The sequence below is a fragment of the Lontra canadensis genome, unplaced genomic scaffold, assembly GCF_010015895.1.
Source record: "Lontra canadensis isolate GAN:19392208 unplaced genomic scaffold, GSC_riverotter_1.0 scaffold31, whole genome shotgun sequence".
Taxonomy (NCBI): Eukaryota; Metazoa; Chordata; class Mammalia; order Carnivora; family Mustelidae; genus Lontra; species Lontra canadensis.
Genome location: NW_022631025.1, coordinates 10,696,728 through 10,710,773, shown reverse-complemented (window position 1 = coordinate 10,710,773; position 14,046 = coordinate 10,696,728). Strand labels below are relative to the sequence as shown.

At 47.7% G+C, this 14,046-nt stretch overlaps 1 protein-coding gene across 2 annotated transcripts in view; it reads right to left on the bottom strand.

Moving 5' to 3' along the window:
- Nucleotides 1-11,539, bottom strand: part of MAMDC2 (MAM domain containing 2) — a 142,482-nt gene extending 130,943 nt beyond the window's left edge. Inside the window, exons 1-2 of one of the 2 annotated variants that reach the window (XM_032866592.1) lie at nucleotides 10,960-11,539; nucleotides 10,490-10,603 (exon numbers count right to left, since the gene is read on the bottom strand). In XM_032866592.1, coding sequence (XP_032722483.1) covers nucleotides 10,490-10,603; nucleotides 10,960-10,993 — 148 coding nt within the window. In that variant the 5' untranslated portion in view covers nucleotides 10,994-11,539. The remainder of the gene's footprint in view (nucleotides 1-10,489; nucleotides 10,604-10,959) is intronic. The other variant, XM_032866591.1, reaches the window with a different exon arrangement.
- Between the last annotated feature and the right edge of the window lie 2,507 nt (nucleotides 11,540-14,046).

The window sequence follows — 14,046 nt, the reverse complement described above, 5'->3', positions numbered from 1 at the left end:
AAATGTTATATAAGATAATTGCTGTTATTCATTTTTCTATTAGATTTTTTGGCCAACATAATCACCCAGTGCTCAGTAAATGCTTGCAAATACCAATTTGGTCTATGAGGGTTGTTTTTTTTTTTTTTAAATACTCTGAAATGTGATCTAAGGATAACAATAAAACAAGATCACTGGTGTGTCCATCTTAAAAGATTTAAATACTATGTGGCAGGCACCATCCTCAGCTTCTGGCTGAGGGTTAGTACCTTGATGGCAAGTCACTCTGGAATGCACCCCTGGGTTGGTGATGGAAAGACTCAAAGGAGATTGGAACACTGAGTCCTTGCCGTTGACTCTGCAGTCCTTTTCCTTCATCAGATGTCTACAAGGAAAAGTTCTTAAATCATTGGAGGCTCAAATGCAGGGTCTTTTGTGCATGACCGTGATTCACTGCCCATTTGAACAGAAAGACAGTGAGTACTGTCTGTTTTTCCAAGACTTATTAATTTTCTAAGAATTCTTAGGCTCCTAGGCTAATATTACGCTCAGCAAGCTGTCCCTCATAAATGTGTCTAAACTTATTTCATGACAGGGACATAGTCACAAAATTATGAATGACTTCCTGATAACCAAGACAACAAATGAATGGAGTCGATTAAAAATATAAGCCATTTACACCCTGTTCCATCTTCCAGCAATTTTTAGTGTGAGCATCTGTGTTTGTGGGGAGGCAGAGGCTTGACAGATATTTGGAGGGACAGAGAAACTTTCTTAGCAACTGAGCTGTCCACTTTCAGCTGTTACACAAACAGGTCACCTTCATCCTGTCTCAAAAGATGCTTAATAGCATACTTGACAGACAAGAGGGCCCCCTGGCTCAAACTTGAAGATGACGTTGTTGGTAATTATTGATATGCTTCTTAAATGGGGGATGCTCTAAAAGCCTATGGTTTATGCTTTACAACGGCCTGGGTTCCCCTTTAAATTCAGCACCCATATATATGCTTTATATAGATATATGGAAAGCATAGAAGTCCTAGCCCACAAGCCCAAGATTAAAAGTGAATCATACTTCATGTCAATACTATGCATCTTTAGATAGGTTATCGCCAACATCATTTCTCTTTTATTATACAACATTTAGTAGAGAACGGTGTGTATGTAGTTTGTTGACTTTTTATGTTGACAACAAAGATGAAAATCTGCAGAACTAATATATAACCTAGGATATATTTGGATTTTTTTTCCCGCAGTTATTCCTAAGTATCAAATGTGAGTTCCAAAGGGTCTGTTCTTCAGTGTTGATTCTTTAAAAAAAAAAAAAAAAGATACTAATGTTTAACTCACGTTGTCCTCATCAGAACTTGTAGAAAAGAGAAATAGTCTTCAGGGACAACAGTATGATTTCAGATTCAGGATTTGTAATGGGAAGCCGAAGGGTTTCTACAAAGCTTGTATTTTAAAATGGACTCATGCATGGTCATAGCACCCGTCAAAAGAAAATGCTCTAGTCTATTATCCATTTTTAATAAAGTCACAAACATAGAAGAAACCTGTAGAAGCTTACAAAAAGAAATCTTCAGTTATAGTTTCAGACAAGATGGTCTTAGTCATAAAATATTAGTAAGCAAAGAAGGTAGTGTCTCTGTGAAGTTAAAGCATATTAAAGTCATCTTCATTATAAGTGTGGCCCCAAATAACACTTTGGTTCTCCTTGGCAGTGAAGCAAAAGTGTTTCAAATAAGGAATGGAAATTTTTCTTAGCACAGAGCTAAGTTCTCTATCACACCACCATACAGCAACACTGCCATTCTGTTAAGAGTCATAGAATGAGTACGTACCAACTGGCTCGTCTGGCAGGGCAACTGGCTTTCAAAAACACATTTATCAGTGTTCTCTTTCAAATCCTTCCCTGTAAGAATGGATGAATCCGAAGTTGAAGAGTACTCCTTAAGACGGCCAAAGTATTTTAGGTCAAGCTATAAATTTTTCCTGATGTTCTCTGCCAAGATTACGCTGAGGACTGAGAAGAGAATCCTTAAAATGGTTCCAAAAGTAAACTCTCATCTGCTATGGAAAAAAGAAGTAAAATCCCATCTCCTCATCTCTCTGCTTGATGCCTGTTTGATTCCAAAGGCTCACCACCACAAGGCAGGGGCACGAGAGGTGGCTGAGACCAGGACCCCCGGAGCTGGGATGCTGGGACATCGCCACTATTTGCACAGGTCTTCCACTAGCTCTAGAAAAGCATGCATCTTGCAAGTCTGTCCTCCTTGTCCTTAACCTCTGCAAGTACAAAGGCACCACCTCTGATAGGAGGGAGCCCATGGCTAAGAGAAGCTCAAGTCTTCAGAGCCGGGTAGGCTGGGCTCCATATCTTGACTCTCCAACTGGGTTGCCCTGGGCCTGTGACCCTAATTTCTCTGTACCTCACTCCTTCTCATCTGCGGAAAATGTGGTTATAAAGGACAATATCCACCCTCAGGATTGTTGTGAAGGTCAGAGATAAGGCCAACAAACATCCTTGGCAGGCACCATGAACTGCTACCTGCAGATCACAGAGCGAGGCTATGTAGGGAGCTACCATGTAACTGTTCCATTAGATTTCATGCCACACTGTTCACCAGGAACCACTCTTATAACACAAAGCGAATATGAGATGCTGTTAAAATTCCCTTATAACCAAAGATTCCCCTATCACTTATAAAAGGATTGCTTTTGTGTTTTAATAAGTACATTCCAGGATGCATTATGAGTCCCACAGATTCAGCCCAAGCTCCTACATCCTCTGCATTAACAGTAGAAAAAAAAAAATTTACACATTTTGAAGTTGACCTCAAGTGTTCCTGAGCCATTGGGTGGAGGGCTCTTGGGTAGCATGGGTCTGTGAGATTTCTACCTTCTCAGCATTTCTGAATTGTCAAAGTTGGAATTGGGTCTAACACAGGGCTAGTGAGGATGTCTCCCCACCCTGCTTCTCTCCAGAAACGTCTTTCTTACTGGTCCTTTCCCCTCATTCCATAAGCAAACTCCAGTCTCCTCTTCTTAAAAAACAAAGCAAAACAAACAAACAAACAAAAAACCAAAAACCTTTCATCTTACATTTCTCGGTAGGTCTGGCTGAACTTCCCTCTAAGAAAGGAAGAACACCCAAATTTCTTTGCTGAGATTTCCCTGCTCTTGACATTTCCCCTTCACACTTCCACCATGGTGTTCTGGTCCTGTCCTCCTCGTTCCATGGAAACTCCATGAATATGTTGATTTCAACAGACAAGTCTGCAACACACACCTCGGGGCTGCCCTGGGCCCCGTTGGTCACATGCTCCTTCTGAAACTCCCAACTGCTTCCGCATTTGTGACGGTACTTCCCTAATTCTCTTCACATGTGCCTGATTCCCCCTGTGCCTCCCCTTCCACCACCCCCTTCAGATGGCTAATCCTCACAGCGAGTTTAGGCCCCGCCCTCAGCCTGCTGTTGTTAACCACTTTGTACTTTCTCCTTGGGTGATCTTATTCCTGCTCAAGGTTTCAACCACTGTCTTCTCCCGCAGTCCCGCCCAGACTGCACCTGACCTTCCAATTCTGGCATCAGTAACCTCCACCTGGCTGTTTCCCATGCAACTCAGAACGGAACACATCTCCTGCCCTACCGTGATACCACTCTTGAAACCCCTCAACTGTGGGCACGGCCAAACAGCTGCGCAACTCGAAGCCAGGAGTCACTCTCCCTCTGACTCATCATTCCCAGCCTCCTCAATCATCAAGTCCTGTCAACTGAGTCTCCTTTCTGGTGTTTAATTTACTCCCTTTCATTCTTACTACCACTGTCCCACTTCAAGCCCTCATCATCTCTCAGCTGGACCACTGGCCTGTCCCCTAATCAGCCTCCCCATTGCCAATCTTATTTCCCTCAAATCAAGTCTCCTCACAACTACTAGACTGGACAGCCGGCCACATCAGGACTCACACTCCACAGGACAGGCAGGACCAGCAGGCCAGTAATGAAGTCACACAAATGGTTCCTCCAGAAGGGTCTTGACTACACTTCATATCTCTTTATTCTTGTCCAAACATAGCTCTCTAGACTTCCTGATGATTCAGAAAGCCGGTAACTTTCCAATAAATTCCTTTTTTGTTTAAATAGCCAACCTAGCCTTTTTGCAGTGAAGATACTTGACTAATGTATAATTCTGTTTGCTCTCTACCATAATTATAGATTTGTGTTCCCTCCTATGGGTCTATGGCTGCCAAGGGCAGGGACCATGACCACGACCGTGTATGTATCCCCAGTCCTCTGTGTACGCCAACTACTAATATAATTCCTGATGGATTTTAGTTACTCAAATGTGCATTAGTAGAATGAATATCCTTAGATGCGGTTTCTGTAAAATGTATGATTCATCCATGATACTATGAAGTTATAGTACATTTTGTTTTATTGTCTTATTCTTAGCCTCAGAATCCCCTCCAAACACCAATAACATTCACACAAAGTAGAGAAGGCAAATATTCTGACGGATCTCACCAAATCAATCACAAGCTCAATCCTTTGGTTTTCTCATTAGCAACAGCCATATGCAAGGGCCTCCTCTAAGAGCAGACAAATATCTCTACCTGCTTTTATCCATCAAGGTGGCTACTGCTGGTGGCTTACACTTGAGTTCCTTAGAAAAAACAGCTTCCAAAAGCTAGCTCAAAGTCTAATAATCTTTTGCTAAAAATACTTTACAGACCAAGCAGCCTCCCTCCCAAGGTTGCATTGTGCTTGTTTGTGATGGCAGAGGATCAAGGACTCAGGTAGCCCTGATGAGCCAATGATGCAAGGGTGATTTGTTCCTTGCAATGTCCGAGATGGAACAGACCACCTGTGGGTCAGGCAAGCTAAGACACTGCTTCCCCGTTATACTTGGAAATGACAACACCAGCTTCCAAAAGTCTTTGAAGTCCTATGGCAGGAAGGAGTATTAACACAACTTCTTTTACTACAGGGGAAAATGTCAAAGGTTCTCTCTCTCCCCCTGTCTCTCTCCTATCATTCTCAATAAGGGTTTTAGAGATTGATTAAATTCTAAGTGTTTGCTGATACCACATGTTGTTTGTCAGGTATTGTGGGGAGGATGTGATCCCTGTTCTCAAAGATGTAACACCCTGGCCAAGTGAAGGCGTGGGGACCTGACAAGGAGTTGTTAATGAGGAGACACATGGCGGGGAGTGAAGAGGGCCAGGGGAAGGGAGATGTTCATCTGCCAGAGAAACTCAGGGAATGTTTCAAGAAAGAGCTGGACCTTCAGGCATGGGTAAGGGTAGGATTTCAATAGGCCCAGATGGAGCAGGGAATCAAAAGCAGAATACGGATGTGGAGAACAGTGCAGATAGAGCAAAAGGCAAGAAAGTAAATGGCATGATGATGAACAGCACATTGGGGATTCATGGGAGGAAAGAGCAGATTTATAATCTGGGGCAAATCACAAGAGGCTCTGAGTGCCACACTAGGCAGTCTGCATTTTCTTGTGGGCAACTCATAATCAAAATTATTATCTAATTTTTTCTCCCAGCATATGGTAACCACAGCTGACTTGCACAATTATGAGAAGGGAAGCATCCTAAAACTCCTTAGGTGTCTTGTGGGGGATAAGGGCAGGAGCAGGGTAGCCACTTCCTATTGGGTGACTCTAATTTGAGTAGGGAAAATCCCAGATGCGGTGTTGGCTTTGACAGGAAGGGGGTTGGCCAGACAGAGCCTCTGTCCAAAAAAGTCGATCAAGGCAGGGAGGGGTAGGCAGATATAACCAGCCCAGGGAGGTTAAATCCCAAGTGGAGGGGCAAGGTAAGAGAACCCAAGAACCCAAACTGATTGATAGGGAGGCCAAGGGGTAAAGCCCAGCCCAAAAGCTTAGGGGATGGGAGATCCACTTGGCTAGGGGTCTCCTAAAGACTTTATGCCATCCATCAGACAGATACTTATCTTTAAGGGGGCAGAATGAACCAGAAGCACACATGAAAATGGATAAGGGCTTTTTAATCATCTAATACTAGATACAGCAAACTCATCCATTCAACAAATATTTATTGAGCATCTACTATGTGCCAGGCCCTTTTCTATATGCTAAAGATTGCAGGCAGGTAGGATACTGACACATCTGAAAGAGTGAGTCAATACGCAGTGTGGTGTAAAACATCGTGGTCTGTGGGTTTGGTAGACCCAAAGCATGTACCTTTGAAATTCGTTTTCTACCATATGTATGAAATATAATTAATTCTCTGATAGAGACTTTCCAACATTTTATAATTAATACAGCAAAGCCTCAGGGTCCAGGACCCATGGAGACAGGGATGTTAGGAGAGGGGCAGCAAAGCTGGAGCAAAGGGTAAGAGGAGAGCCAGACACAAGGCCCCGCCCCAGGCTGCACTGCCTTGGTTCATGACCATGACTGCCAGCCTGTCTGGGCCCCCACGTGCTCCTCCATAAAATGAGGAGTTTGCACTGAACCACTTCCAAAGCCAGCCATGGGGGCAGGAACTGCCTGATGAACTTGTGACCTCAGGGTGGGATGCTAAGGTGATCAATCCCCCAGAGTCAAGAAAGGAGCTATAATTCACAAGTAGGGAAGACTGTTCCCCCTCTTCCAGGAAGGTCACCTGGGATCCCAGCCAGACTTTTGGCTCTAGCTGAAATACCAGTTTCAAGACAGAGCACAGAACCAAAACTCAGGTGGCCAAGTAACTGAAAGTGTCTTCGAGAGAGAAGGAATGGGTTTGGATAAAGAAAGGGGGTTCAGAAAGACATATGTATGTGATTTCAGCTCTCCCCACCATGTCCCCCACTTCACCCCCTCATTGTGCCAAACCTCATAGCCAGCCTTCCTGCCTCAGATAGCATCACTCGCTCCAAGGTACAAATACCATCCGGACTCTTCTGTATTAGGCAATTTCTCAAACCCCAGCCCCCACCGTTGTACAAAAAACCACATTCTCTACCACAAGTGTTTTGAATGTCCTTGGTTCCTGCCCAGTCACCGGACATGTTTCTGTATTTATCTTCCTCTTCCAGGTGGCTTTCGTGTGCCAAGCTGCCAATTAAGGACTACTACCTGCATTGGGTTTTTACCTCCCTCCCTTCTTTGGTTCCTCCAACAGCTTCCATATAGAGTCAGGTTGAAGGTGCCAGGCTAAGGTGTCCAAAACTTAAAGAGAGGAGCCAAGTCACCCGATGACTCATCTGATGGTGACTCTTCCACTATAAGGTCAACTTAATGGGCTCCAAGAGTTCTCAGCCCAAGGGCCTCTGCCCCCACAGCTGGCACTGGGGAAATGGAACCCACAGTCTTGATCTCACCTGAGGACTACTGCCCAAAGGGCTTCCCATAGTCTCTGAACTGTGAATGGATAAACAAGGGTTTTTCTGAGGATGAATGAAAGAATAAAGAAGATTTTCATAGGATTCAATGGACCTCTTGTTTCCCGGATTTCATTCAAACCTAAAATTTAGAAGTGAATTCAAATTTGAGTCTAACATAATCTCACTTCCCATGACAAATCAGAGGAGATAAAATATTCAACTGGGCCACTGTTGGCAAATCTAGAAAGCAGAAGGGGCTGGGTTGCTGCTCCCGGTCACATGTCACCCCCTGTTTCTAGGGGCACCCTCCACTCTGGTACATAGCCTAAGCAAACGTCACTGGTCACAGCTCAACCATCCTGTGCCCAGTGGAGATCAAGCGTATTTCAAGATGGCTATAAGCTATAGATACTGGAATTGAAAATGGAGATTGTTAGAGACCTGATACTCTGCATAAACCAAGAAGTGGACCTCAAATATAATTTGGGGCAGCTGAGGAGACCTTTCAAGAAGGGGACCTATGTAACTACCCCCAGATTTGATTTTCCTGTGATGAAATTCTAATTTGCAGATCTGTTCCCCTACTTAAGTCCCTGCACTGGTCTGTAGCATTGTTCTCTCCACGGGCATGTTAACCTAATAGAGAAAGTGCCATCTGTATTCCAATACTCGTGAGCAAAAGTCTCTGAAACCTACAACTTTCTATGGTGGATCAGACACACAGAGGAGGAAGGAACCAGTTTCAGAAGGTTTCTGCAGCAAGGTGAGGGAAATGTGTAGAGAGGCTTGGGAACAGCTTGCCCAACTGCCTGCCGCCTGTGATGATTTTATCATCTTTAATTTACCAACGTGGAAATGGGTTTATAACGGAAATTCTTCGTGTTGGCCTCTCAGCATGCACCCAGAGCAGCTGGCACACACCTCACTGCCCCTCTGGAGGGCACTTGCTTATGTCCAAGTTCTGGCCTTTGAAAAACACTGTATGAGAGGGACCGAGACCAACCTGGCCTCTTCTGCCTGGAGTGCTCAAAGAATGAATTAACTTTCCCCAGCCAAGGCAGTAGTCCTGATCCTGAGCCAGAAAGCAGTGGCCGTTAGAAGTTAGAAAGCAAGCAAAAAGGAAAGCAACAGTGCTCCCATTATAATATTAAGCCATAATCACCTTTTCCTACAATCATCTTCCTGTTTTCCCAGAAGGGGCACTGGTTAACTGCCACTCTGGGGCAGAGGTGCAGCCCAGCGCTTCCTGTGGGTCTGGAAGTCTGGAAGTCTGGAAGGCAGGGAGCTCGGGCGGGCTGTGGCACGTCCCCCGACCCAGGAGCAGCCTGGGAGTGCCACCATGCTGGGGGGCGGGGGCTCAGAGACTGAGACTCCTGGATGAAGGGTGATGTTGATTTCCTTTCTTTGGGGCCAGGACCAGGGTGAGGCAGGAGAAGTGTGTAGGGAATAAGATTAAAAGAGGTTTTCACTCTCAGGGTCACCTAAGTGGCTCTTTCTTCCCAGTCCAGCCCTGCTCAGGTCCCCTAGCGCTGGGGGATGTGTGTGTGTGTGTGTGTGTGTGTGTGTGTGTGTGAATGTGCACTGTGGTCAGTGATTCTCAAACATGGTCTCCAGACCAGCAGCAGCAGCCACATATAGGGACTGGTTTGAAATGCGCATTCTCAGGTCCCATCCCAGACCCACTGAATGTGACACTCGGGAGGCAGGGCCCAACAACCTGTGTCTTTAACTCGAACACCAGGTAACTCCCAAGTCTGCCAAGCACAGGGCTAGAGAATAACGCTCTCCGAAGCCCGCCCCATGGCCCGTGGGGGGTGGTCTCTCAAAATGCTTCACCCACAGCAGGAGCAGGGAAAGAGTGGGGGTGGCAAAATGACAGGGACCTTCCTAAGGCCATTGGCAGGGTAGGGAATCCCTCAGATAATAAATCAGGAACCGCTTTCCCCCCAGCGTTCCCCAAGAAAACTGTCCATAGTAAAGACCTGGCAACTGTTGGCAATAAAGGCTGCTACTGAGCTTGCTCCTGCCCGTGGCTTCCCCTTAGCCAGGCAGCCCCGAGCCAGGGGCTGAGTGACACTGTGTGTCAGGGGCCAGACATTCAAACATTCTGAGACTGTGATGCCCTCCTTTGTAAATGGGGCTACCGTCACCCACGTGTGAGGGGCCGAGAAGCTAGTGCACATGCAGCCCAACAGAAGTGTGGGGCAGAGCAGACTGTGGTGAGAGGTCCTCCAGGCTGAGCAGGGGTTCTGGGCTCCGCCCTCCTCCAGGGAGCCCACTGGGATGCCTTGGAGACTGAGGACAACTCAGAGGGGAAGGAGGTTAGCCAAGCTCCTCTAGGCTACAGCATTTTTAAAAGGCTATTCCCCAGTCCAAATGGCCTGGGGCACCAAGCTTCTAAAAACAGAGTGAGGGAAAGGAAAGAAGGGGCTCCCTGGGACTGCTATTGGGCGCTGAGAACTGCTTGTTTTTTTTTACCATATAATGAAGGGTAAGAAGAAACATCTAAAGACCCACATTTAAACTGTCACCAGAACCCAAACAGTATGTAGTGGTGAGACAGTCACCACCACCCGCCAGCCCAGTGACCTCAGGCGCACAGTCAGGGACTTGGTTTCCTCCTTTGCCAAGTGCTGGATGACAGATACGTGGGCAGCAAGAGGATGGAGTCACACGACAGCACACTTAGGCGTGACATAAACACGAGGGCTTAGCACTCAGGTCGTTGGCAGAACTGGGAACCCCTTCTGCCGTGCGGGGTGGAAACTAGCCCCCACCGGACTTGCCCAGCTCCTGAAGATTCTACTGAGTAAGAAGAGGGGCTGATGACGTGCCCTCTGCACGCAGCTGGTGGGTGACAATCACTAGCAGCGTCCCCTTTCTCCCTGACTTTAGGAAGTGCTGGGGGTGGGGGAGGGCAGACATTCTCAGAGCTTCTCCGTCCCCGCCCCCGCCCCGCAGGTCAGGTAAACAAAGGACGCCCTGGGCCCCCCCTCCTTGTCCTCCCCGGCCATGTGTGCAGCGCAGTTGAGGGTTGGAAGGAGGATCCATGACTCACGCTTTTCCTCCGGAGGGGATTTAACTCCAAGATAACATAGCCCTTGAGAAAAGGCCAACCAGCAAGGAGGAAAGTTCACCTCCGGGCCCCTGTGCCCGGGGCAACCTTACCTTCCTCGTTTAAAATCCAGGGCAGGAAGGCGTATACCGAATCAAAGCCACAGGTGTTTTCTTCAAAGGCGCAGGACCCGGCGGGCAGGTCCAGAGCACCAGCAAGCTGCAGGGCTGCGGGCACAAGACGAATTTCAGTTCGGGATAGGGCTGGGAGCGTCTGCACCAACTCGGGGCGCCCGGGGCGGGGGAGGGGGGAAGGGGGCCCTAGGTTAAAGTGAGAGGCATGCACGCGGGAATGGCTGGAGAAGGAGGCATTACTACCCGCTTCCTCTCCCCGGCACTGCCAATGCACAGCCCTACGACCACCCCCATTGCCACCCCAGGCTCGGGAAGGGGGTGCAGCTATCGAAAAGGACCCGGAGGCGCCCTCGGATGGCCCGGCCCAGGACAGCGAGCCCGGGCACGGGGGCTGCGGGAGCGGGTCACGAGGGCGCCCCCCGGGGGTCCCCCTGGGTCCTTGCACTTACCTTGCATTGCCAAGAGGACGGCGCTTAGCAGCATGGTCGCGCTTCAGGGAAGAAGGACGACCGGAAAGGGGTGCAAGCTGCCAGCCCGCTGGGACCCGCGGCTCCGGTGAACCGGAGCGGGGACGCCGGGGACGCGGGGAGGGAGAAGTCGAGAGGCTGAGCGTGCACTTGGAGCTGCCCAACTTTGCGGAGCGGCTCGGGAAGCTGCGCGGAAAGCTGGGGGTGCTTGACTGGAGCGCGGGCTGCGGGTCAGATAGCGTCCCGAGTGAAGCCGGCTCGGCGCACAGCTGGTCCCGGGCGAGGATGGGGCTGGGCGGGAAGGAGACAATTGCACACTTTTTGAAAAAACGAGCAAGGACTGGCTGGGAGAGGAGAGGTCGGGATGCAGCGCCTCGGCTCAGGGTTTTAAAGCTTGGGACCAGACCCCTTGCAGACACTTGGAGGGGGCAGGCCTTTGAGCAGCCCCTCCGATGGGCCGGGACTGGAGGCGCCCCGCCCCGCCCATCGGCGGTGGGAACCAGCTTATTTCTGGGGACAGCTTCCCCGCATCTGGCAAACCAGTACTGAAGGGCTGGCCCTAATTTTAACTTCTCCCCAGAATGGAAAAGGGTGGAATTCTCCTAGGAAAACCTAGAAGAGAACTTGGAAACTGGTGACATAAGCTTTATATCTCAGGAGTGGCGCGTTCATGGCCCAGTAATGCTAAGCCTGGAGTACCCCCCCACACACTTTTTTTTAGCAGTGGAATGTCTGGCATGCCTGGTGCTCAGCATTCCCTCTGTCCGGTAAAATGGGGGCATTCCTCCTCTCCAAAGAGCCATGATAAATTAGTAGTTTTCTAAATTGGCATGTGGGGGAGGGGGGTGGTGATGTCAGGTAGGAGGTTACTGTGAGTGCTTTGAGCACTAAGGGGGTCTTTAAAAATATTCTCTGACAAGAAAGGACGTGGGGGTGAATTTTTTTTCCTTAATGGTCTTTACGATTTTGTGCAGGGATTTTTTTCCTAGGGCAATGGTTCTCAAACTTGAGGGTGCTTCAGAACCCCTTGGAGGGTCCCACCATCAGAGTTTCCGATCTGGTAGAAGTGGGTTGTGTCCCAGAGATTCTGCACATTCTTGTCAGGTTTCCAGATGCTGATGCTACTAGTCCGGGACCATGCTTTGAGGAGACCTGGTCTAATGAACTCCTCTTCAACCATCAAAGCCCTGTTCACATGCCTTCACTTGGTTACCAGCCTCTCCTGGCTTTCCTCGGCCTTCAATGGCAGCTCCTTCTCCATATCCTGTGCTGTTTCTTTTTGTCTATCTGCCCCCTGAACACTGGAGCGCCTCCAAGCTCTGTCCTTTTAGCTCCTCTCCCCTCCATAATTCCATCCAGCTTCATAGTTTGTAACACCAACTATATAGACCGATAACTCCCAAATTAATCTTTCTAGCCCAGACTGCTCACTGACTCCAAACTCTTCTCCCTCGTGGCCACCTCAACATTTGCATTCGGATGTTTAATAGCTACCTCACACTTCACAGGTCCCAACATGAACACTTTCGAGTCTTCCCTGAGCCTGCCTCCTCTTGTGTTTTTATCTCAGTAAAAGGAAGCTTTCTCCCCCACTTGCTCAGGACAAAACACTTCAAGTTGTCCTTGACTTCTTTCTCTCAAGACATAACAAAACTCTGTCCATTTAGGATTCCAAACACAGCAGATGCTGAGCACGCTCCTTGCCCACGGCGACCGCCCTCATCTAAATGGCCATCGTTAGCTGGGGAGGCTGCAGGAGCATCCTAAGGGCAGTGTCCCTGACTCTCCTGCCTTGTCCACCTGTGCTCTGATGTCAGGGGCATCGTTCTAAGACAGAAATCGGGCCATGTGGCATGTCATTCCTTGACTCCCGACTTGCAACAGCTTCCCAAATCAGCAAATCAAAACCCAGTCTTCATGGGCACCCAGATGGCTCAGTTGGTTAAGCGTCTGATTCTTGATTTTGGCTCAGGTCATGATCTCAGGGTTGTGAGATGGAGCCCTGTGTTGGGTCCCATGCTCAGCATGGAGTCTGCTTAAGATTTTCTCTTCCGTCCGCCCTGCCTCCTAGTTGCATGTGCTCTCTCTCACTCTCTATCTCTGAAACAAACAAACCAGTCTTCACAAAGACCTACTAGGTCCTACAAGACCTGCCTCACCCCCTCATCTCTCTGATCTCATCTGTCCTGCTTACACCCTCAGCCACATTGACCTCTTGGCTCGTTTGCAGACACCAGGTACCTATCCTTCCAGAATTTGCACTGGCTGTTCCTTCAGCTTGAAATGCTCTTCCCTGGAGATCCACATGACTCACATCCATACTGCCTTCAGGTCTTTATTCCCTGGTCACCTTCAGTATTAGAAATTCAACAACCTTCTCTCTAATAAGAAAAATGCCCCAGGATCCTTTGTGAAATAAGTTTGGGCAAATCTCATGAGTTTCCTGTAAGCAGTGACTCAAAGGACCTAAAATTTGTTTAGGGTGTGTGTGTTTATATGCTTTGCCTCAGGTGGTAGCTCATAATGAATAATATTTATTGTGCTATTATAAATATTTTATATAGAAAATCTTATTTAACTTTCATACGGGCTCTATGAGGTCAGTATCATTATTGCTCCCCTTTAACAGATGGGGAGACTGAGGTGCAGAGATCAGTGATAGCAAGAGGCAGAGAGAAGACTTAAACCCACATCTGCTTTATTCCAAAAACCTCGTCTCTCAACTGGTACAGTAACCTGTCTCCTTTATCTTACATTCTTTTTTGATTCCTTGCTCATAGATGATGTTAAATAGCTAATGATTTCATCAAATTACTTAACTAAAAATTCAAAGACAGATAGGAAGCCACCTGAAACCTCAAAACACTAGTTTCAACCAAGCAAGCTTCTAGCAACTATAAAACCAGTGCTCCTTTTCCCAGGTACTTGCCAAGGATTTCAGTGTTTTAGGATTGCCTTAGATTCATTTGCATGTCCCAAGTCTTAGGAAAATGAAAAACTTCAAAGCCATAAAGAGATCTTTAAAAAATTTTAAATATGAATTAAGACCTCAAGGCAATATCACTTATT